General features: G+C 41.6%; 1 protein-coding gene across 2 annotated transcripts; it reads right to left on the reverse strand.

Moving 5' to 3' along the window:
• Window positions 1-758: 758 nt before the first annotated feature.
• On the reverse strand, window positions 759-24010 carry csde1 (cold shock domain containing E1, RNA-binding). Of its 2 annotated transcripts, none has more exons than XM_080733983.1 (20): window positions 23925-24010; window positions 19259-19924; window positions 15289-15487; window positions 14551-14660; window positions 13634-13720; window positions 12431-12528; window positions 11687-11768; window positions 11165-11293; window positions 10705-10830; window positions 9916-10131; window positions 9517-9657; window positions 9045-9212; window positions 6197-6304; window positions 5269-5450; window positions 4882-4994; window positions 4655-4780; window positions 4264-4442; window positions 3447-3610; window positions 2804-2936; window positions 759-2420 (listed from the first exon to the last, which is right to left on the reverse strand). In XM_080733983.1, exons 3-20 carry the CDS (start codon window positions 15485-15487, stop codon window positions 2373-2375), a joined length of 2409 nt encoding a protein of 802 aa, XP_080590109.1. In that variant the 5' UTR covers window positions 19259-19924; window positions 23925-24010; the 3' UTR covers window positions 759-2372. The 2 variants fall into 2 exon arrangements, with proteins under 2 accessions (XP_080590109.1, XP_080590108.1); XM_080733982.1 differs by having other exon boundaries at window positions 14494-14660.
• Between the last annotated feature and the right edge of the window lie 944 nt (window positions 24011-24954).

Here is a 24954-nt window from a genome sequence, read left to right on the forward strand (position 1 = left end):
ATATATGGCTATGGGATTTACATCCCATCGCCCGGACTTGATTCTTGATCACAGCTGTGTAATCAGTAGAGTGGAGAGGGACATTTATTTATAGTTTTAACTATAACTATAGTTTTATACATCACACAGCTTAGATATTTGGATCAAATCAGAGAGCAGACCTGTGTGAACGCATTGATATAAATAGCATATCTGAAGTGTGAATATTGCAGCCACAGCGCCTTAATATAAACATGGGTCCCTTTCCTCACTAAACCCATTGGAAATGCATTGGGTGCTTAAAGTTAAACATTTTTATTTTTTTATAATTATACTACAAAACATTTCAAAAAGAAAAATACACGCACACTTGTCCTCAGTAAGCTGAACACATAAAAATTTGAATGGTGTTGAAAGGTGTAAGCGTTTAAGAGATGAAGCGCGCCAAAGTTTTGAGGATACTGACTAGTATAGAAATAAATAATGAAGATAACATACGTGTGCTCGCCTTCCAGGCGAGCCCACAATTATCTGCGGGACACATCCGGTTAACAGCAGACATACAAGCTCACGTCGCGTCACAGATGCAACCGTTATAGATCACACTCGGCTGCGACGCCGGAAATGCCGCTTGCCTTCTGCGCAATGCACGATGGGATGTTGGAAAGTTGTGGATACTTTGTTGTGTGAAAGTAGCAAATCTACAAGCTCAATGTACTGTATCGCACCACGACATTGTGTTAGTTGGTGGATTTGATTAAAATAAAGACAAAGACGTGTATGGTTTTCATAAAACTTTTATTCATGTTGTTTCATTCAAGACCATTAACAAAAGTACATACATAGGAGAACCTCTGTATGTGGCTCCTCAGGAACCCAGTGTGAACTCCACAGTTGAAAGTAATTTTGACTGTAACTCAATGTGCATAGAGGCACAACAGCTCTCCCACCAATGTCCCCAGAGCACAATTCATTCTGATCCTTACGTTTTTTTTTTTTTTTTTTTTTTTACTTTATCTTTTTTTTTTCTAATATGTTACCATTCCCCTTTTTTTTAAGTTAAATTTGTTTTTGTTATTTTGATGTTTGAATCTTTCACTAAGGAAAAAAGCACACATTACATACAGTATATTTCAACCCACAGGTATTTGGGATGCATACCAGTATTATTTCTACTAGAAAAAAAAAACAAAAGCCACCCTAAGATTGTTCTGAATATTTTGGCGGTTGGCTGGGGGTCAGAGGATACATCTAATTTTTTTACATTTTTTATTTTGCTTGTAGTTTTTAGGCACCTTATTCTTACTTTATCTTATGTATTAATTAGCAGATCAAGTTTTGATGAACAAAAAAAAAGAAAAGAAAGAAAACAATTAAGAAAATATGTGCAAGAAAAAAAAAACAAGATTGTATAAAAGAACTGCTAGATATAAGATGGCATAAGGAATTCTGCACCTGGGAAATTTTGCTTAAATGAGCATTTGAATACCAAGAAGGCATCTAAGATGATTGGTAAAAGTAAATCCCCATTTGATAAACTACATTCACATACCACACACACACACACGCACACGCATACACAATCACCATGCTTTCACTTCAGCTCTTGAATAAAGCATTTTAAAAACTGCTCAAAAAAACGAGCAGAGAAGTAGCCTCAGTTTAAGCTCGCACATATGAGAAATATGATCCTCCTTATGGAGGGAACTTCGCTTTGCTTTATATGTTTTTGTAGGAAAGCATACAGTAGTGGAAACTCAATGACACCATTTTAAGTTTCCTTGAGTAAGGAGAAAACTACAAGGGTGGGAAAAATAAAAAGAGCGGATGGCTCAAAACACATGCCAACATCAAACGCACTCCCACACCAACAGGAAAAAAATGGTTGCAGGTGCAGAATTCCAGACAAAGCAGAAGAAATCAAAGGAGATGGGGACAAAGACAGTCACAACCGTCACTCTTGATTTGGAGGGCCAGGGCCCTCGAAAAAACAAACAAACAAATACCTCCATTAACATACTTTAAGCAACTCTAGGTACAGCGCGCACACACACACACACACACACAAACGCACTCGGAAGATTTCCCCATGTACACTGCAGTGCAGAAGTGGACATGGGAGACTGGGAACTATGGAATGAGAGGGTTCCCTTCGTAGATGTGGACAGGGACATGGGTAACACATGCTGATTACTCTATGTATGCGCATGAATTTGTGTATGAGTTTGTGTGTACAAGTATGTGTCCAAGCAAAACAAAGCACCCTTGTCCCCTGTCAGCTTTAGTTTTTTTTTATATTATTTTGTTTTTATACATTTGTTTTCGGGATAGTGTTTCTTAATCTAGGTCCGCCTACTCTGGATGAGGTGGAGTGGGGGGCCGGTCTGTATTGCTCAGTCGATGACACCAGGCTGACGAGTCTTCCATTCCACATTGAAGCCCTGCACACAAAAATAACATACAGACTTCAAACTTAAAGTTGACTTCAGCTTGATTTATACTTTGTCATAAGCAGTGTCGCTTGCCAAAGATAGCCAATATATACAAGCTCAATCTAGAAACTCACATGTGGTGGGTTTGTAGATTAATATTACAATAGCCAAACACCAATCTAGCATTAAAGAAAGTTAAACAACGTCTTTGTTGCAGATTCTTTCCATAGAATGATTAATCTAAAAAATAGCTGATCTGCAAACTCGCATTGTGGCACCCAGTGAACTTGTAGAGTGGCTATTGCATATAATGACATGCCCAAAATAGGGACACAAGGTCGAATGTGGTTAAACGCTGGTGGAACAAGAGGCGGAAAATGACAAAGGTGTACCTTTGAGTTGTCAGGACCACGGGGCTGCCTCACAATGACAAGGCGGGGGGCACTGGCATCGTCCAAGGTGATGCTCTTGAGTCTGTTCACCAGCCGATCAGGACGTGGGGTTGCAACCGGCTTAGGCCCTTCACTATACAGATGAGAAAAACAAAAATGAATTGAATTTTAGTTCAACACATTAGATCAGGGGTTCTCTTACTTTTTTTATGCCACAACCATTTTATGGTAAGTTTATTATGCAGACACCACACTATTTATCATGCAATTTCAAAGTGGAAATAAAGAATATCTTAAAATAAAAGCACACACTGTTGGCCTTATGAACATTTATAAAAAAAAAAAGAGATTAAAGTAGTGAAACCTGCAGATTTGTAAGCCTCTCTTATCAATGAATAAATAATATTGCAGCACAGCCCCAAAACACCTCCACGGCCAAAATAGGGATGCCATGTCACCCATTTAGGACAGAGGCTGAATCTAAAAATGTATTCTAAATCATGAAAAACGTCTTATTCAAAATGTACAGTAGGTTGCTATACTGTAGATAGCAACGACTAGCCCAAAAGGGGTTCCCGTCCTAAATGGGTTAAAAGTGGTTAAGGAATATGACACACACATTCTCTCCCCCTGGTGTCCTTACCAGACTCTGCGTACGTTGCAGGCACTACACTTTCCTGTGCGTTGATTGAGGATGACTGAGAACTCCACCTCATCCCCAGCCTGGAGTTCCAGTCCGTCTTGCACCTCTTTGACATGGAAAAATAACTTCTTGCTCTCGCCGACTTCATATGTGATAAAACCAAACTGGGGGAGAAGTGCAAAAAAGCATCTTAAGTATCCTTATTCACAAGTGGCAGCAATTCAGAAATGCACAATAAAAAGCGACATTCACAGTTTATTCCTAATGCACATGAAGATTAAAAGGAGGTTCAAGTGATATGCCTTTGTGTTGGCAATCATTTCTATAGAGTTCAGGAACATGGGTCTCAGTCTATCCTGCTCTTTAGTAAACAAATGTATTATTCATTCATGTGTTCACCCAATATAGTATAATCTGCCTTGTTGCTTATTGTAGTTCTTAAGTTATTAAAGGGTTATTAAAATTATCCATTTCATGATATGACTTATGTCATATATATGTCAGGATATAACTGGTACTAAATTTCCATTTCATAATTTAACTTGTGCAGATAGTTTGGAGGAGGATAGCAGGGCACATACGTAGTCTCCCATCAATCATTTCATTGTCCCAACGACCCATATAAAATGCTTCTACAATTTCCCCCAAATTCAAGTAGCCTAGACTTATTTTTGCATGTCTGTTTATTTGGAGCAGGACAGATGGTAGAACCCCGTTACTGGAGGAAAAAAAACAACTCTATAGCAATTATTAAATACTTTTACATAAAAATCACTTACACCCCTTTAAAAGGTTTGAGTTGAAAGAGATTAACTACCTGGTCTTTGACACACTCCACCAGGGCTCTACGATGCGGCACCACACTACAAGCCATCTTCTGTCCAGTCTGAGCCACAGTACATAGCTGGAACTTGACCATCTCTCCCTTCTGCAGACAATCAACCTTGTTTGCCATGCCCATGATGCCAAAAGGGTAATTCTGTCCTTTAGTTCCACCTGAATGAGCCCACAGAGAGAGAGAGAGCGACAGAGGGAAGGATTATTTGTGTTCTACTGTGTCTTCCAACAGAAAGGTCTTGTATTACTTTTGTTCAATAACCACATTCAACCTGGCACACCTTGCGAGGCTTGGTAGAGCGGCTATGCTTGCCTTGTGACACTATCGTACAACAGAGTATAAAAGAGGTAAGGGGTTAACTGAGACGCACCTTCTTCTTGAACTTCAATAAGTCCTTGGTACTCTGTTTGGGAAGGGTCCACGCTGCGTAGAGGACGGATCACTTTTCCTAGCATCACAGTTGCACTGATGTCCTCTCCGACCCCAACGCCATTCACTAGTAAAAAATAAAATAAGTATGCTTAATCATGCACAGACAGAAAGAAATGTATATAATCGGTGGGAAGTGAGTTGCATAAGTTAAACAAAAACACTTACCTGCTGCCACTTTGGTAACTTTCTCAGCACTGACTTTGTTTCCTTTTCCCTTGGACAGGATGTATTCCACTGTATCGCCCAGCTCCATGCTCTCCAACTCTCCACACACCTCGCTATAAGTGAGAAATGTGATTAAGTTATATTGTGACTGAACCTTAAAACTATGATTCTGATTGAACATGTATTAGGCCATGGAGCCCCATTTGATACCATTCTTTTCAAATAATTTGAGGATTTTACAACGGAGCTCGGGGTACCAGTGTTAATTTAACGCAGTGTGTGCAAATGCACCCATATCTGTACACTTTCAGAGTTACAGACCCATAAGGGTCCATTTGGTTTACGACTATCAATAATTCGGTCCCCCTGGAAACCATGAACAATTACCTGTAATGGAAGAAAATCTCTTGGTCGTGATTGGCCGTCTCGATGAAGCCAAAGTTGTCCTTGAGCGTGGCGACAAAGCCCTGCAGCTTCTTGCTGTTGTTGCTGACCGGACGGTTGAGGACCTTTATGTTGACAGCGCTCTGCTGGCCGGTTCGCTTCACTTCATTTATGGAGAACTCCACCTAATGGCCAGACACATTGACAAGTGTCACATATCGGTCACTTCCCTCAATTATTTGTGAAATGTTCATATCCTAATACATTTAGAATGATTAGTTATGTTGCCAAATTCAGCCGATTTATTTATAAATAATCCAGCATATCGTCGTTGTCGGGTGAAATCCTTGTATGTCCAAAACCGTACGTTTTGCATTTATCATTTAAAAATAATTCAACTAGTGAAAACAGCCGATCTACAAGCACACAACGCCTCGCGGTGCGAGGCGTTGTGTGCTTGTAGATCTGCTGTTTTCACTACTTTTGTGCAACGGCCTAGTATGATGAAGCAGGGCTTTACTTTGCAAAAGAACATACACATTTGAAACTTACAAGGTTTCCACCCGACAACGACGATATGCCTGTTAAAGGACGACTTCACCACTTTTCAACCAATCTTCATATAATTGGTCCTCAATAACGTTTGTGATAAAATGGCAAAGAAAATCTACTCTGTGTCTCATAGGAGGGCTGTGGACAGTTCAGTAACCCGTCTGCCAGTGACATAATCAATGGAGAATCCAAGGCAAGCTAATAGAAACTGCAGGCTTTCTATTCCTGAAAAGTTGCAATGTTGTAATGGAAGCCATTGTTTTTTTTTGTGATAATAAAAATCTAAATATATATATAAAATAATTATATGAACATAGGTTGAAAAGTGGTGAAGTCGTCGTTTAAGACTTGCAGGACAATGTAGGACATATTAAAATACCTTATCTCCAGGTTGTGGGCAATAGGATCCCTCCAGATCCCTGATATGGTAGGTCACCGTCATTTTCACTCCGCAGTCTTCATATGCAATCACTCCCTCCTCAGGTTCCTACAGAAGACACACAACACAGGACACATTACAGCATTAGACCACTTCACTAATACAGGCGCCAACAGATCAATGGCCATCACTAATGGCGTCTTTATCACTGCATAGTACCGCTTGAAACCTTTTGGTTTTCAAATTTACATGGGGCAAAAAAAATAGGATAGTGTTTGCAACTGTTACTTTTCTTAATATCACAAGGGAGCAGACTAGTCTTGCAAGGCCAGATGAATGTGACATTAAATTCAATGTAGGGAATAAAACTGTATGTAAACAATTCAAAGATTTAAAAAAGCAAAACTGCATTGCAGAACAAATGCAGAGACCATATTGGGACATTATCAGGATTGATCTCAAAGCAGTATGTATACATGTGTTAGAGGTTTCATCACTGTACTAGCCACTACATTTTAACAACTGCATGGCCAACTACCTGCCTAAAATGTTATCAGATGTTATCAGAGGTTTTATGTTTGACTGTACAGAGGAAACATATTGTTTGCAGACAGCATTAGCTTTGACTTTAGTATCGTTTTTGTACTTTCCTAAACAGATGGATGGATGTCTCCATTACGACCAGCTACAATGGTCCTTTCTGCAGTGAAGTCGAGTGTACCATGCAGTGAAAAAGCACCATGACACGCCATGTAGCTCTCAGTTCTACACACAAGCAAAGGATGTGGTTGAAGTAGTTCACAACTGATTTGTGTGGACCACTGTCTAAAAAGTAGTGTACGGGATGAAAGGTTGGGCTGAACAGGCACGCATTCAGTGGCACACCATTAGTTAGCAATAACCATTAGTATTAGCCTAGATTATTTTAACAAATCTCCAACTAGCTTGCTTCATTAACCTTCTCATTTGACAATTCAGGTCTGATTTGATCAATATTGAAATCAAGAGATCAATTCCAAGACATTTAGGATGAAATCATCAACAACTTCTGATTGCATTGGCCATTAAAGCTATACCTGTACGCTTTAAGCCCTCTCGGCAGCTGGGATTCGATATCTGGTCTCCCACATGGGAAACTAAAGATCTACCACGTCAGGCTTATGATCTTCGGGCAGGAATACGTGTCAACCAGTAGAGATTGCTGTAATCCCTGCATTAAAGTATGGCTTCCTCTAAGATGATGTGCATCGCACAAAGAACAAGGTCTTCTTGAGTGAAGACAAATCAAATATCAACTGATTTACTTAAAAAAGCATGACTGATTAGAGTGAACACTGAAACATTGATACATAAACATATTTTAGAAGACCAAAGTTAACCACTATATATTTAGTTGACAGGGGTACCCTAGGGGTCTATACTTGGTCCCTTCCCTTTTACCTTCAACACCAATCTTTTTGCCAAATAGCCTATCTGCAAGCTCACAACATGTGTCGCAACGCAAGCTTATAGACTATAGAGATGCTATTTTTGCACAATGTTCGCCCCAGAATAGGAAGCTAGGTAGTTAAAGGTTTGTGAAGTACAGTTGATGTCGTTTAGTCAAACAAAATAACTTTATTCAAAATCAGATTAGTTTCAATGTCAATTTTGGCCACAACCATGCATCCCTATGATCAGAGCTCATTGCTTTAGACCGCTTGGTGAGGCACACTGAAACAGCCGCAAAGGAAATAAGATGGATTAAAGTTTCTAATTCTAGGTAGCTCAGGTTAATTGCTGACCATTCCATCAACAGTGGTGGTAAGTAACAGTCTACATAAATTGCCCACAGTCCAGCAAACACTGACCTTGACCTTTTCTACAACTTTAGCCTTGAGAGACAAGAAAAGATTAGATCAGGGGTGGTCAGAGTGAACCAAAGGGCGGCACAATGCCCAGGTCTGCATTAGATAGTCACACTCTAGCTAAGAAAAATACATTCTTAATCTTTCAACTCCATGTAATAACTTTTAGATTGCTCCAGTAAAACAAATAGCAGACAGCTCTAATAACGAATTTATACTAAATATTAGTATATTTACATTTGTTTTTTTTGTTTTTTTACAGGTTTTGCAACATTGTAGATTATTTTGTCCATGAGAAATGTGCATGGCTTTTTTTGGGGCCAATCTTTCCCCAATTTAGTTTGTAAAGCAATTTCTGAATGCCAATTTCTGAATTCCCCACATAATGTGGTGTGTTGTCTTGTCACTGCTGACCCCTACTGGTTGGCTCAACACCCCTGCTGACCAGCCTGTAGGAGTCTGTGGTGCAGCAACAAGGATCACCCCTCACTGCCCGGCTTCCCTTCCGTGAATATGGCCAACTGTGTTCGTGTGGACGCCCGGCCAAACCAGATGCACAGCAGAGGATTAATTCCCCTCGCCTCTGCGGTGGTGGACAGGAACTTTACTCCTTCACCGCCTGAGCGCCCAGGCATACCGTGAGCTTGTCTATGTTATTTGACTTATCTCAGTGGGGAGGCATCATGCAAAAGCCCAGAATCCTACCTTGTCTTTTTTCTAATGAAGTATGAGGGGGTGGAGTGTTGTGGAAGGAAAAGAGCATAAAAGGAATATTAGAAACTAATACCAGCCAACTTCAAACCCCAAGAGTACATATGCACAGCGGCCGCTTTGCTCTCACATCACGCCCTGGGTGGGAAACACACATGATGTCTGAAGGAGGTTGTATGCAAGTGTAAGAACTGAACTCGAGGATCACATCGGGAACTAAGGCCCAGAAGATGGGAGAGAATAGGACCCACAGAGCCATGGGTTTACTCAGTGACTTTCAGCACTCGTACCTTCGTCTCCTTTCCCTTGGTGGGACTGGCGTTCTTGGGGGAGGCGGGGGGCACTTCCTTCTCCACCACGCCTGCAAAACGCTGCTCCGACTGCGTGTGAAAAGATACGGTGCCCTTCGGCAGCTTCTTGATGCGCACTGCGTGGTTCCTCTGAGCGGACAGCATGTCCTGGTTAGGAGAGAGATGGTAAAGTGTAAAAAAGTAAAAAGAAAAAAAGTTGACCATACGTTTTAACAGTGGGCAACACAGGCGGCAAATCTGGGCGATAAATATTTTTATGTTTTTGGGCGACATTTTCTACCATCGCCTCGTCACCTGCTATCACCATTAGTTGCCGGGTCCCACTGACCTACAAGCTCACAACACATTGCAACGAGTCTGTTGAGAGCTTTTAGATTGGCTATTCTCGTTATTCATCGTACAACGAAGTAACAGTTATGCATGTCTGAAAAAGAGAAGAGATGCGACTTACAGGTACAACTGTGAATTCAACTTCGTCTGAGATGTGTAGCTGACTGTCTTCCAGGACCTCGCTGAAGTGAAAGAACATCCTGGCATCCCGATCCACGCACTTGATGAAGCCAAAGCCGTCACGCATGGCGGCGATCACACCCTAGAAGGCAGAAAAAAAAATTCCCTTCAAATCACACAAAGCCAATTAACATAACAGAGGCATTAGCATTTATTTCGTATTTTTAGATTTGACTTTTTAGTTTCAACTTTGGTCTTCAGTTTAGCTGTATTAGTTTTAAAGCAGGTTTGCTCATTTAGTTTCAAAAAGTGTTGAATTAAAACTAAACGGTTAAAACTGGCACAGCTAAAATTTTAAAGCTACATTTCATATTCGCCTTGAAAACGAAGGATTTCTCACCATTTCGCGGACCTCCTTGGTGAAGTTGAAGGTGTCAGAGAGGATGTCAATGTTGGTGGCTCTCTCCAGCTTGTCTCTGCGGTCCGTGGAGATGTTGAACTGGACGTGGTCTCCCTCCAGGAGGGTCACCTTGGACTTTGTGTCCTTCTCCCCGAACAGCAGCTCCTTGTCAGTGAAGCCAATCCTGGCAGTGATACGGCCTGGTAGCGGGTCGTTCTGCCAGTCACAGGAGACAGATGGTTGAGAATGCTGTGGCTGTGCCCCAGAACAATCAATATTCCCCTAATTAGCAGCACAGCCATAGCAACTGACAACCTAAGCTCACAGAGTAGATCAGCTATTTTTAGTTACATATAACCATAGTAAAATGACATGGACAGAAGTGGCCAAATGTTTTATTAGTGCTGCACAAGGTAATCACGACAACATCCCACCATTTTAGAGGCATAGGTGTGAACTAGATTTTAAAGAATTTGTAAATGTGTAACTTTGTACGCGGTCTGCGCTGTTTTTTTGGACATCGTATAACACGGTGGCCGCGGATGATCTGCAGATGATCAAAAACATGGTAAGAGCCTGGCAGTGGGGGCTTATAAAATGAATTTAATCCTGTCAGTAAATCAGTTTTAATGAAATAGCATTTTATGAAGAGTGCCTTGGCTGTTTTCATAATTTCCCTGAAGCTGAAATATGACCTTGAAACCCCACAAATAAAATAAATAAAAAACAAGCAAGTGGACACCAGGCACTAAAAATATACAGATCATTTTGGGTATTTTATGCGCATACCTGGTTCTTGGTGGGAACTTTGGGGATGACCTTGGCGACTGTGCCTTCAAATTGCTCAATGCTGATGTCCTCGAAGATGACCGTTCCCTGGGGGAGCAGCCTCACATCAGTGGCTACTTCTTTACCCTTGGATAAGAAGAGATAGAATTGTTAAAATCTTCTTTGTAGACATGATAACTTCTCCCAATTTGAGCCACGTAAATTCTAGGAATGACGGTTTAAACTTTAAGGCATCACCCACCTAACCATTTTATAATTTATAGAAGACAGATTAAAAACAGGGGTATATAAGGGTATATAGGGTATATCAATTATTTTTTGAGATTAGTAACAAAAATAAATTAATACATCTACAGCTTTTACAAAGGAATCACATAAGAAAGGTGTTGTAAAAGAGCGACATCTAGTGGCTGAATGTTGTCTCAAGACCCTTTAAATTAGAGTATATGAGGACACCTACATTTCTGTCTTTAATGGTGAATTCCACATCGTCTCCTGCCTGCAGAGCCTCCAGATCGCCCTTGAATTCACTGTAGTGAAAGAAGATCTCCTTAACCACGTCAGCCCTCTCGATGAACCCAAAGGCCTCCTAACAAACAAACAAACAATACCACATGTTCAACGCGACAGTTCACCATAATGCAGTGTTTCTCAACCTTTTTTCTGCATGGGCACACTTTTCATGTCCCAAGAATCCATGGGCATACCAACATAATAAGTGTAAATATTGTCACTGTCGGGAAGAAATTTGTATGTTTCTTCGCAAAGTAAAGCCCTGCTTCATCATACAAGGCTGTCGCACAACAGTCGTGAAAACAGCAGATCTACAAGCACACAGCTTGTAGATCGGCTGTTTTCACTAGTTTAAATCATTTTTTAACATGATAAATACAATACATGGCTTTCGGTCCCCAGGCACAGTGGTTGAAAAACACTGCCATAATGTAACGTTAGGATTAGCAGTGGCATGGCTAAGCCTTACCTTGGTGGCACACACCACACCCTGGCACCTCATCTGCTTTTTCTTCACCAGGTGAATATTGTGAGCACTGACTGCACCGGTACTAAAGAACACAACAAAAAGAAACAAACTCAATCATAAGATCACGATTATGTGGAGCCCTAGCTGAAGATTGAGGGTTTCCGTGGAATTCGAATGTGGACTATTATTACAGCTGCTGTCATTGTTGAAATTGTAGTTAATGAATTGTTTTGGGGTACCCTAGAAACCCTAGAAACAAGAGGGGGGGGGTCTCTGCTCTAATTGTAAACTGTCTTTAGGCAACTTGCTATGATTTGGCACGATAATGAAATGTCATCAGTGCAACCTAGAAAAGTATGCGTTTAACACACATTATGAGTTAAAGCCCAATCATAACCTCAATTTTATACATGTCAACTGTTAACTGATCTTGCAGTTGAGGATTCAAATCGATTGCCTGCTTTTTGCTTTATCCTTTTAGCAAAACTTCATAACTGTACTACCTGTATCATTAATAAGCATGTTAATGTATCTAATCAATCAAGCCATGGCCCAGATACCTTTTTCAATTTTACGACTAGAAGTTGGAAAATTCTGAACATTATCCTGTAGTTTGTGACCAATACTCGCTCGTTGGCGAATGTGCGCCTCTATGATAGAGCATGATTGTCAACGATGTCTTGTAAAATGTCTTTGTGTTGAGCTCCATTACTTAATCGAACAAATTTTGGCTTAAGGACTCACTGCTTGTTCGTCTCCATGTAGAAGCTGACTTTGTCTCCTGTGTCAAGATGCATGTTGCCCTCAATATCATCTGGGGTGTAGGTAAGGTAGAACACTTCCTGTGGAGGTCATACGAAATAGTTACAGCTTTGTTACCCAATTATATCATAATAATACTATATTAACTTCCAACGGCGGATTACACTTCCTGATTCCTTTTTCTCCCGATGGATTGTGGGGATTTTAGTTTTTGCTTCAGGGCCGGGTGCCACGGACCACACGTTACGGTTTACAATAGAAAACGTATATCCCGACTTAAGTCAGGAAAAGCACTCGATGGTCGGATTTGTAATCCTGACTTCAGTCGGTATAGGCACCCTGTGTGTTAACACAATGGTTGCCTAGGTGACAGTTAAGACGTTTCCAGACCTCTTTAATGGATAGTTGGCGTTTAAGACGTTTCTATCAAAACATAATGATCAATATTGCTATATTATCGCCAGATTAGCAAAAACACTACATTACCCATAAGCCTCAGCGGCACTCGCTGATGACGCACGCTGGTGACGCGCATGCCGTGCGCAGAGCTCTGGGAAACAGCATCATTCTGCTCCATGTTATGTGAACGGGAGCTGCTAGCAATGCTAGCTCGATGGTGCAACGCGGTTACACATTGAAATGGATTATACAACACGACGTTAACGTTATGATGCGGGGCAATCACCGCCGCCGATCTATGCACGGACAACGCTCATGCACGCGCCTTGATGAGTTCCATTAACCCTATGATGGCGTTCAATGTATTAATAGAATGAAATGGATTATCTCGGAATCTATCTAATTCATTACATACCTGGCAACCACCGTGTTAAACATGGCTTACATACATACTATGTCTGGTTCCGCATCATAAGTGTGTGTAAGCAAATCTAGCCAAAATACCTTCAGTGAAATTAGGTTCTGATTTGCACTTTAATAACTTTCAACTCTGCATCAGATCTAGAAGTTGTGATCTACAAGCTCAAAACACATTGACGTGTTGCAAGCTTGTTGATCAACTACTACTAACTACTGCATTCACATCATAAATTAGGCTCTGAACCACTTTCAATCTAGTGTCCCTATTGTGGGCTGTGGGCATGTAAATATGTAGTATAAATAGGGCGGATGACACAACCATTGTGTCGGTGTGTCTTTGACTAACTGGTCACATCTGATACGTACCCCATTTCTCTCATAGCAAACACTGCCAGTGGGTACCTGGCCAGGGGCTGACTTTCCATCCAGGTGAGTTGGTATTGCTGAGACAACCTATGTGAAGGAGGCAATCACAAGAAATTGGACAGTTAAAAAAAGGAGGGATCTTGGGATTCACAAAGAATGTCCCAATTTAATTTAAGGTTGCAATTACATATCCACATTTTTCTAATGTATACACAGTGACAGGTTGGTAAGACAAGACAGTATGAAATAAGTAAACTGCATGTGTATTGTGTACTTTCTCTCGTGAACCCAGTGTCCCTATTCTGTCATAATGGGTTAACAATCTGCAAATATAGGCAAGCATTCGTCAAAATGGCAGATCTACAAGCTCAACGTATGCCGCGTTGAGCTTGTGGTGTACATCTGCTATTTTAGCTATTTGACAAACCACGAAAGTTTTATATTGTCCCAGAGGTGCATTCATCTACAAATCAGCCTTAAAAATGAGTACGTACATGATTGATCAGCTCACACTGCAGTTTCGTCAGATCACTATCACAGTATCTAAATTTGCTGCTTAGACATACAGTACAACACTTCTGCACACCAAACATGCAGGTCAAGGACATTCAAGCTCATTGTAAACCCTGATGGAAAAAAGGGCACATGTGCCATATTTTTTATCACTACTAAATGCCAAGAGATGACTGGAATGGGTCTATGGATCACTATGAACGTGTTCTTTTTACTTTTAGACAATGGATAAACAAATCAAATTTACAATGTGCTTGAAAAAATGCATTTCAAAAACATAACAGTAGACAACACTCACTGAGATGACAGACAAATAGACAACCAAAAATAAAATGGTATTCCTTAACTGGATGAATATAACCATGCAGGACAGTAAAGGGAGAGGCGTGCGAGTCTGGCCCCACCTGGCCCGAGATGCGCTCTTCTGGCAGTACCTCTGGCTTTATCTTAAGCAGTTTCACAGCTATGGGCTTGCCCGTGCGCCTGTCCGAGGACACTTCAAACTCCACATCATCTGGAGGGTGGGACACGACAAGAAGAACAACGACAAGAAGAGAGAAGCCAGTATTTAGGTTAGTATACAAGAACACCACATGCACAGCTCCAACTTCTTGAAATGGCTTCTGGATTGGTGTCCCAGGGAAGAAGTTGCCAGCACTCAAGGAATCTCCTTTTCACATGATTTTATTTACCTCACTGGACAGGAGCAACGTACTTTTGACCTTGTTGTCTTCGTCAGCGCTGACGAAGACCAACAAGGTCAAAATGCGTACATTGCTCCTGTCCAGTGAGGAAATAAAATCATGTGAAAAGGAGATTCCTTGAGTGCTGGCAACTTCTTCCCTGTCTCATGTTATTTTGAGCCGTGCACCAAAAAGACTTTTGAGTGAATTTGGAGTGTTGCAGGCTTTCTGCTCTGTTGCAGAAATCTTTCTCTACTAGTCCCACAGTTTATTGGTCAAATGGGGGTCCATAGAATAATGTACATCCAACTGGGTTGGTTGAGAATCATTGCGAGTAAAACCTACCTAGTGTCTACTATCTAGCAATGGCCAAATATGTCAAAGAGGTCCACAGATTGTGTGGCTTACTTTGTACATGTCGATATAGCTACTGAAACAAAGCCAGGTGGCCGCGCTCACCTCCTATCTTGAGCTCTTGCAGGTTACCGTTGTACTGGGAACAGTGGAAGAAGAGTCGTGCCTGCCGCTCTGAGCACTGAATGAAGCCGTACGAGGTGAGCAGCTTCTCCACCACGCCCGTCTCCCTGATGCTGGGCCCTGTGCCGTTGGCATACGCCGTATGCCCGTTGTTGTGGAGCATGCCCGGGTCAAAACTCATCTGGGCAAGGGGGGGAGGACAAAACGTGTTATTAATTTTTGTGCAGATTAAAAAAAAAAAAAAAACAGTTAACAACTTAAGCCCTTTATAATGTGCCATATGACAGTGAAAATGGCTCATCTGAGCATGTAGTTATGCCATTTTCCCCTATTTTTGAAAATGTCTGAAAGTTTTCAGCTATAATGACATGCCCAAAATAGGGATGCCAGTTTGAAAGTGGTTAAATGGCAAAATGAATCGGCACAGAAAAAAACATGAGGGCTGGGGTTTAATGAAGTCTGATGTAGGTCTTGAATACTTCACTACAACATGCAAAGAACAGCACACATTTGGGGTGGGGTGGGGGGGTGCTGTCTATTAGAGCATTCTAGGGCTATCTAACCACCATTTGTGAATAGAGGTGAACACGCATAGACCTCCACACCTAGAGGGAATTTCATGATGATTCAGACCATTGGCTGCCAACAGGACCACACTGTATGGACTTTCTAGTTGGATCAAAATCATGCAGTAGGCTACTCTGTATGTACCAAGCTTTGTCAGTGGTGTTTGGGGCCCTATATGACGGAAAAGCTAACATTAGGCACACTTTTCATGCACACTTAAGTAAAATACTGCAAAGTCAAATATTACACTGCAAACAAAAGCTTTTACCTTTTTCTACCAACCATCAGTGGAAAGCAACGATAATAACCATCAATGATCCTACAACTATGAGTGTTCAACACCACAGCAATAATACAGTGAAACCATGCTGTTAAGGCATCATAGCTGCACACCGGGCTGTTAAAAGTCAACGTGGGCAAAATTCATGCCCACTTACAGATCTCTGATACAGGGGAGTCCGTTTGTGTTTTTTACTTCCCGGGTGGGGATGACATGAGACGGAGGAGGAGCGGGGTATGGGCACGGGCCCAGTGGAGGTGGACGTGGAGGGGGCAGGGGCAGGGGCGGGGGCAGGGGCAGTCGTTTTGCGTGCCACCGGAGGTTCAGAACAGCCTCTCTCCATATCTGACAGTGGGGGCAGGACTCTGACACGCTGTTGAGAGCAACCACTTTCAAAATACTGGATCTTTACATGAAATAAACAAGTACCCAATGGTAAAAGTTCACTCATTTCATTTTGGTACAAATACAATGCACATTACGCAAGCATCGAAAGTAATCAAGTCTTACTATTCAACACACCCAACGGTAATCCAACATGGCGGCAAATCATACTTGCGGGGATTTTCAATGCAACTCTCAAGTGTTTTCCCATAAATAACAAGCCGCTTTCATAACCTCTTTCCTGTGTAGTTTCTTTACCATTACTTGCATCTTACCCATCCTAGTCTGCCACAATATTGTAGTCTACATGGCAGTGGATTCCAGTTCCAATACTTAACCACTTAAACCCTATACTCCATTGACCTGGGTCCCCTGGGAAGTCTATCCTGCTTGGCCCCTCTCTTTTCACTACACAAAATCTGTTTGCCGAAAACAGATGATCTACAAGCTCACAACAAGTCCCAAGTGTCACGTTACGAGCATGTAGACCTGCTATTTGCGGCAAGTATTCATATGCCCAGAATAGGGATTAGGGGGATTAATGTGGTTAGATTTGTGTAGGGCTGTAGGCTCACCTTTGTGATTGTCAATATCAGTGAAAAGTAGTTTTCATAAAAACAAAACTCAATGCATTGCAAAGACAATGCTAATGCATTAATTCCAAGATTGCATCAGAGAGTAGGAAGATTGAAAGAACTGAAAAACATGGTTCAACTGCTGTAGCCAGGAATAGTGAGAAATGTCCACAGTGACAAACTGCAAATAACATGGACTACACCTAAGGTCAAGTAAGAAAAAAAAAAACTATAAAGTGTGGAGAGGATTGAAAAATGCAAATGACGGGTTAGATATAGGGTAATCTACAGTAGACAGCGAGTTGGTGATGGGTTATGAAGGGTCCCAGAGCAGCCTCCTGTTAGGTCCTATACTGTGCTAACAGTCCTATACTGTGCTAACAGCTATTCTGAACACAGGATTTAAAAGATGCTTAGGTCTGTCAGCTCCATGTGCTCTAGCACAGGACTACAAAGTAACACACCCAAGGTGTCTGTTGGTGGATCAGTACTGTACCAAGTCTTGAAATCCTACACATTTGGGTTTGGTTATTCACCATCAAATTGTTCTAAAAACAATACCTGCTAAAAACTTACAGATACATTTCTGGACAAATATGAAATTGCTCAACCTCATTCTGGATTAAAAGATTTTGTATTGTTTGTGGAGTGCACAACAAAGTTAATCATCTCAATTCAATCTGTGTTCAGATTATCAATTCCTTCTAGATTCAAGTGAAAATTGGGTTACCTGTAAAATAATTCAAATTTCCCAGGATGTTTAGGCAGCAGTGTGCCACAGGCAAAATTTGGCATTTGGAGAATATTCAAGGAAAGACAATTTTCCAGACCCTTGTTAAAACGCCATTCACCCTGCAACACTGCACCTGAGCAGAGGCTAGTCTTGGGTCCCGGAAGGGATGGAAGAGGTTAGGCCAGTCATAGCAGAGAGATGCAGGGCAAGGTGGGTGGATTGGGGCTCGATGGAGTGGGGAGGAGGGGGGTCACGGAGGAAAAGAGTTGGGAAAGGTGGAACTTACGGATCGACCGTACGGTGACAGGCTGAGTCCGACGGGGGAGGTGCTGCTCAGGTCAGCGCTAACGAACGCGGTGGGTGGTGACGCAGGCAAGGTAAACTCGACAAAGCCTTTCCAGGGGCTGCCCATATTTTTCCATAAACTCGGACCAAACTTGAGCCCTTGTTGTACTTGATAACTTGAAATTGGTTTGTTTTGACTTTTAAATTATATTTCTATGTAACCAATGTTACACCGCTGGATGTCTGCAAGGGTGAAGAGAGGGACAAAAATATAACGGGTAAGGCAGACAGGACAGCCAGTGTGCCCAGTGTTACAATCACAGGGAAAGAGCTGTGTGCTTTTTCAGGAAGGGTGAATATCATGACAGGATAGTCTAAGTGTAGTGGGATAGTGGTTGTGGACAAGCAAATCATCCCAGAAACAGGTGTTCACATAGTATGAGTCTTTAGAGACAATTCATTCTCAGAAATACCCAGTTGGATCTCCAGGATGGAAGAATGTATTTGTAACAAATTGCCAAGAGTGACTTATTGGGCATGAGAATACAAATCGCACATTTACTTAAATGAAATGCATCAGTCAAATATTTTGGAACAACATATTCAGTGGATAGTTTATACATATTTTAGAAGCACAAATCTCCATTGATGAAGCTACAAATCAAAGTAAGAGCAATGTTAAAAATGCTATAGATGTGTAAAGAGTACAAGAGCAGCATATAATTTAGTCAAGCAAAGAGGACAAATTATGTGTGCTCACTGTCAAGAAACACATCTGCACACTGCTGCCACCCTGGACACAGCTTGAGAGCAGATTTGAGAACGTCAGTGTCTGCCCATAGACCATTTACACCTATGAATTCCACCCAACATGCCCTTTGTCCTAATTATGTGTCTTCAATGTAGGATTGAATATTTCAAAGTGAAACATCTCAAATTGTTTCACAGAAGAAGATGGAAGTTAGCATATTGGTAGAGGCATTTTAGATCGGTCAGGGTCATCCTCAAAGTGAGATAATCGGGGGAGGCATTTAAGACCTTTAGAACAGTCAAAAACATCCTCAAATGAGACCCAATACCGCTGTAACCAGTTAAATCTAATTTCACAACCATATGAGTTAGACCCACCTTTGATTGGCGTCTTGAAACTTGCAGTTGTCAGGAATCTTGATAACTATGCAGTTGTAGATCTCTTCACACACAGTTGCGAACACACACTTTGTTGTTACAGGTTTCTGGCACAAGTTCTAGATGGTTGCATAAAGCAAAAAAAGAAAGAAAACAGAGGGGGGACTAGCACAAAAAAAGGCAAATGCAGGTGTAATAACACTGCTTAGAAAAACGAAACAAAATGAAGACAGTGGGAGGAGATAAGAGGAAGAGATGGGGAGACAGTTGGGGGACTGAAGGGGGATAGCAGCCCACTCCGCACCCCGGGGTGACTCGGTGGTGCGGTGAGGATGAGGGGGCTAGGAGCAGCGTTGGGACGTGTGCTTTGTCAAAGCTGTTGAGTAGGCACAAACTTCTGGTTTCAGATCAGGTATTGTCTTCTCAGTTATTTGCGTAGACGTAGGATTGCTTCTCTTCAGCGCGTTTCAAAAATGGCGTCTTTGTCTTTGGTCGTTTGGTTGCTTCTTTTATGTAAATCCTTGAAGTGATCCTTTTTTTCCTTGTCTTGAGAGGTGCAACGTTTTGCTTTATTTTGGGATGTTTGGCTTTAGTTTTGTCGTTGTGATCTGAACTTGAAGAAGCAGTTGCGGATGGTACAAAAATTCTGTTCTGTTTCACTTCATACTGTTGGGAAAGAGAAGAGAAAGAGAAGAGAAAGTAATAGACTTAATTAGTAAATCCAAAACAACTTAGTAAACAAAACTTTAATCGCACTGCGCTTTCATATGGCAGTGGGCATCGGGCAGTGAGCTTTGCATCAGCTGCGTCACTTGTCAATCACCTGGCTGCAAAAGTTTAATGCTTTGTTCCCCCACGTGAGTTTTCAAGTATGTTTTTCATCACTCCCTCGCTGAGTAATTCATTTGCTATTAGTATGCCAACCGATCAGAGTTTACTAGGCTACAGCTGCATGGCGCAAACATAATTGAACCCATACACTACTGATAAAACTTGACGTCATGCCCCCATTCAGTTTTAAGGATACCCCAGCCTCGAAACAGACAAATACTGTGGCGCAGTCAGGCTGGTGCGTGTCAATCACTTTATCACCATTATCCAAAACATTTCAACATTTTCCATGATTGATTAGCAACAAGTGTAGTGTACATGAATATAAATGAAGACATGGTGTCTTTTGGTGACATTTTGTGTGGCATCATGAACAAAGCCTTGTTTAGACTGTTCTCCCTTGCTAAAAGCAGCAACTACGCGAATACCTTGCAACAAACGTTGCCTGATAATGCTTTGTCATAGACTAGTGGAAGACCCCGTCATAGGCTTGCACAACATTATGCCCGTTTCTAGTACAGCTAGAATTAAGCATCCATAAAGTGGCCAACACTGTACTATTAGTATTAGCCTAACCGATAAGAATTTTTATTTTTTACATGAAAAAGGAAAGGCCGGTGGAGTGGGAACCAAAGATCACAGAAAGTACCGTAGCATATTGTCTTATTAAGACCAGATTCTTTGCCCTCAGACTCAGGCATAAAAATAGGGTTTCCTCAGCTGCCTCTCTGGACAGCCCACAATGCCAGGCAGCTGACTAGATGTAGCAGGCTGGTTTTGTGGATCAACAAGTCCTTGTGCATACCTCCCACTCTGGCCATGCTGATATTTATGGCAGCCTTTCTGACTAGGGTCCACTGCTTAATCATACCACTTTGATGGTGTGTACCCTCTTGTGACACCAGCTATACACCAGCAGCAAATGTGGTATTGTCCAGTTAGCAATCTAGGGTAATAAAAAAAAGTAGGCTTTGTTTTATGTTAAATGCAGCAGCTAACCTCAAACTGTCAGAGGAGATGGGTGCGTTGTTGACCTTATTACAGTGATATGAAAACAAGCTAGGCTGACCGGGCCAGAGACACATGATATCTATTCTGCTATGGCTGTGTCGCAATGGCTCCCACCCCACATGCCTCTAGGATGGTTCAAAAATAATGTTGTAAAAAGGCCCCAAATGGCATTCCAAGCACCACTTCCAGACACCCCGAATGTCTTTTTAAATAACTTTCTTGGTATTTCAGATTGGTAATTTGTAGAATTTGGGACTATGCGATTGACCTAGTCTGAAGCTCAGATGCAGTAAACAAGACAAGGACGCACGTCGCACATGTCCAAACTCCAAAGACATCTTTTTTTAGTCATACTCATCCATGTACAGTACATACTCAAAGGCCTTGGGTTATCTTTTCAACTCTAATTTTGAATGATTGAGTTCTTGTACAGCCTCAGAGCTATACAGAATCAGTACCCATCATCACAAGCTGTATCAGTGGGTTAGAGGTTACTGGCAAATAAACAATGGAAACCAGCATTCTTGGACAAGATTTTCAGCCAAGAACACACTCCTCCCACTGAACCACAAGCAGTGATTGGCCATTTTCAGTACTTTCTAACATGTTATCATACTGCATCTTCTTAACCGGGTAATAATTAAACCAAAACATTAGGCAAGACATCACAAAATGCAAGGTAGTAAACAAAGGAACCCAGTACCTGCCTTAGTAGTGCCCAATCTGATATATTGACAAAACACTGCTGAACAGCCTTCCTTCAGTTCCATTTTAGAGGGTTACTTGTTAAATTCGAAAATTCAACTGACATCTTCTTGTTTTTACATTTGTTATTTTGCCTTTTAAGAACAGTGGAAAAATACAAACGTGCCATAAAAAAGTATAATTTCTTTGTCAACAACCTAAGCCAGCTCTGGTTTAAATTCCCGATTAATCAACATAGTTGCCACCTTACTACATAATCATAATCATATTTTACAAATCAATAAATATCCGGTGTTGTGTTTGGGTTCAATTTGAAAACAAATACAAACACCAGTACATACAAAAATATTTCGTTATCAATCGTTGTTATTACGTGGTTGGTGTCGTTCTAATCAGACCTGGGCCTGAATAACAAACTGACGTCACTCCGACATTGGTGACTCATCGAAATCTGTGACTAGGTTTCTATAGATATCGCTAAACAATCGAACGTTCGGAATGGATCATTTACTCCCGAATGTAACAGCCTGTACTTAACTAGTACAGTAAGCATTACTCACACATCAGCCAAGCCGAGCCCGTCATTTGCTGTTGAGCTGCTGTGCGGCCACATAATACTTCCCTAAGTTCCCTCACCCTTTGTGCAACAACAGCAGCCGAGGAACGGCCTCGAAATAGCGCCCTCTAGCGTCACACAATTCGAGGGGTCACCAATGTCGACAAGACAGCGGCATTGACATACAGGAGCAGCGCTGCTGCCATGTGATTTCCTAGAAAACAAGAACCGTTCTCATCTTCTCATCTGAGGCCTGAACAGACACGTTGCGGCATGTCAAAGCCCACGAGCACGAAACACAGCCATTATCGCCAAAACAATCAACACAGGAAGGCCTGCGTGAGGATTATTACTTTATATTATATTAAATAGCCTATGCCACATATTACGTTATAACGTGCAATTAAAACAGTCCGCGTCTGGGAGTGATTTGGGACCACTGGTTCGTTGGAATATTAAATAATCTACGATACTACCATCGCGCGAGTCGCGACTGTGTCGGTCCGACCTACTCGGTCGTTCGACAAGCTAGCTTGGTCCATAGCGTTATGAGTTCTCCTATGTCACCGATGATGCGCCTGCAGCAAAGGCTGCGGACCCTCTCCTCTCGTCTGTAGTAGAATATGCAAAATACAGTTTCACTACGCAACAAAACAAAGACGTCTTTAGGGAGTTGAAAGCCCACTTTACTTAGTGGGAACACTCCGAGGCGTGTAATTTGGACGTGAGGTGGGGGGCTCGGAGTCCGAGCCCCCCACCTCACGTCCAAATTACACGTTTTAGCCAGAAAATAAAATATTTCACCGGAAGGCAAAATTTGGTCAAATGAAATTTCTATTGACAAGATCTGTAGAGGGCGATGTGGAGTAGCCAAAACGTCCCGTGAAATATTCTCTTTTCTGGCCAAAAAGTGTATTTTAGACGTGTGGTGGGGGGCTCAGAGTGTTCCCACTAGGGAAAGTAGGCTTTCAACATCTTAGAACAGTCTTTATTTTGTTGAATAGCGAAAGTGTATTATATATATTTTTACTACAGACGAGAAGCTGGGCTGCCGTGGCTGTGAGCGCAAGGGATCGTTTGTGACATAGGAAGGAAAACTAACTGTCTATGGACCAGAGCTAACAGACAAGCCAACAACGCGTCATGTTATAGCCACGCTAAGCCAACGTGTAGATCTGTTCTGGTCAGCGAGCAACGGGACAATTAGACGGGGCATAAATATATTATTATTATATTATACATCGATAAACGTTTGAGGCACATGTTATAACAAAAGAGCAGCGTCCGTCTGTGACAAAGTGAGCCAGGCCTCCGTGTTGGCATGCTAAGCCGACGTGCTAACCGCTATGTGTTGTGTGATTTATAGCGACGAGGACAAACACCGCTGCTGCCCCCACCCAGCAGGCCCGAGCGAGCGTCGCCCGGAGAAAATACATGTACACTACGCTGCGAAACAGCGGCCTCCCGTCGACAGACAACCACCGGTCGAAACACCGTCGCATACGCCGAACAGAAATATACACAAAGTGACTTTTATAATGATGAAAATAGTAATAAACTCACCCCAACAGCTTTCAGCACTGTCACCAGCGCCGCTAGAAGCAGCACGGCACATTACGTAGTGATTAATGACTGGGAACTACCGCGAGATCTCGCCCTTTCTCGGGAAGACTCAGCAACAAAGAGCATAAAGACAAGAGGAACGAGAGCGACACCTACTGCTGGCCGCTGGTGTTACAGGCCCAAATTAACATAAAACATGTAGTGGTCACCCTAATTTTAAAGTTTAATTAGGGTGAAAACTAGTGTTTTGTGTTAATTCGACCAGTACCAGTATTTCATTATTAAACTACAAAATAATATAGATTGCTGCTGCTGCCATAAAGTGCCTAACGTGGAATGTAGTAGCCTAATACTACTAGGCTACTACATTCAATTATATTTTTATTCTTATTGCTTGTACCAAAATGACCAGGTTTTTCTTTTCGAATTTGTAATATCTCAATTAAGCACTTAACTGTCACAATTTCCTAAATAAAAACCATTTAACAACATATTGATAAAGACAGGCTTTTAAGGCTATGTTGGTCAAGCTCCAGCATCTCTCAAAAATATGTCCCCCATGGACACAATTAGAAGTAGAACATACATTTTTATAGTGATTTTAATTAAAGATAGGCTATGCAGTCCTTTTTCAATAAAATATTCAAGTTAATGGGACTTTAGTATCTAAATTAAATCTAAAAAGAAATATCTCTGGTCTAACTTTAAAACCACTTTGTCCCTCATTTGTTTATAAATAAATCACACAAAAGGTGTTGCTAACACTTGTGAAAATAATTTGTAAAATGCATAGGCTTTAGAGCCTCTACGCTCCATTGTGCCTGGCCCTTCCACCTGCTGGGGACATGGCCAGATGAAAGTGTGACCTCCTGAATATTAAAAGCAGGCGCTGTCCAAAACACCAATTCCTCCCTTTCACAGTCATGAAACGCCTCTTCAACTGAACAGGTGTCAAACTGATGGCTTGATGGATTATAGTGAGATTAAAAAAGAGAGAGAAAAGAAGAAAAAAATAAGATTATCCCAAATA

The sequence above is a fragment of the Nannobrachium achirus genome (assembly GCF_963921795.1).
Source record: "Nannobrachium achirus genome assembly, chromosome: 9".
In the NCBI taxonomy this organism is placed as follows: domain Eukaryota; kingdom Metazoa; phylum Chordata; class Actinopteri; order Myctophiformes; family Myctophidae; genus Nannobrachium; species Nannobrachium achirus.

What these genes read in the sequence shown, in the direction of transcription:
- csde1 (XM_080733982.1), bottom strand. Translation starts at nt 15,487, where the DNA reads ATGAGTTTTGACCCGGGCATGCTCCACAACAACGGGCATACGGCGTAT. An exon ending in CCAAGGGAAAGGAGACGAAG is followed by an intron (nt 6,305 to 9,044) that starts GTACGAGTGCTG and finishes TGTCTTCTGTAG; the next exon opens with GAACCTGAGGAGGGAGTGAT. An exon ending in TGCAACGTACGCAGAGTCTG is followed by an intron (nt 2,937 to 3,446) that starts GTAAGGACACCA and finishes TCATCTGTATAG; the next exon opens with TGAAGGGCCTAAGCCGGTTG.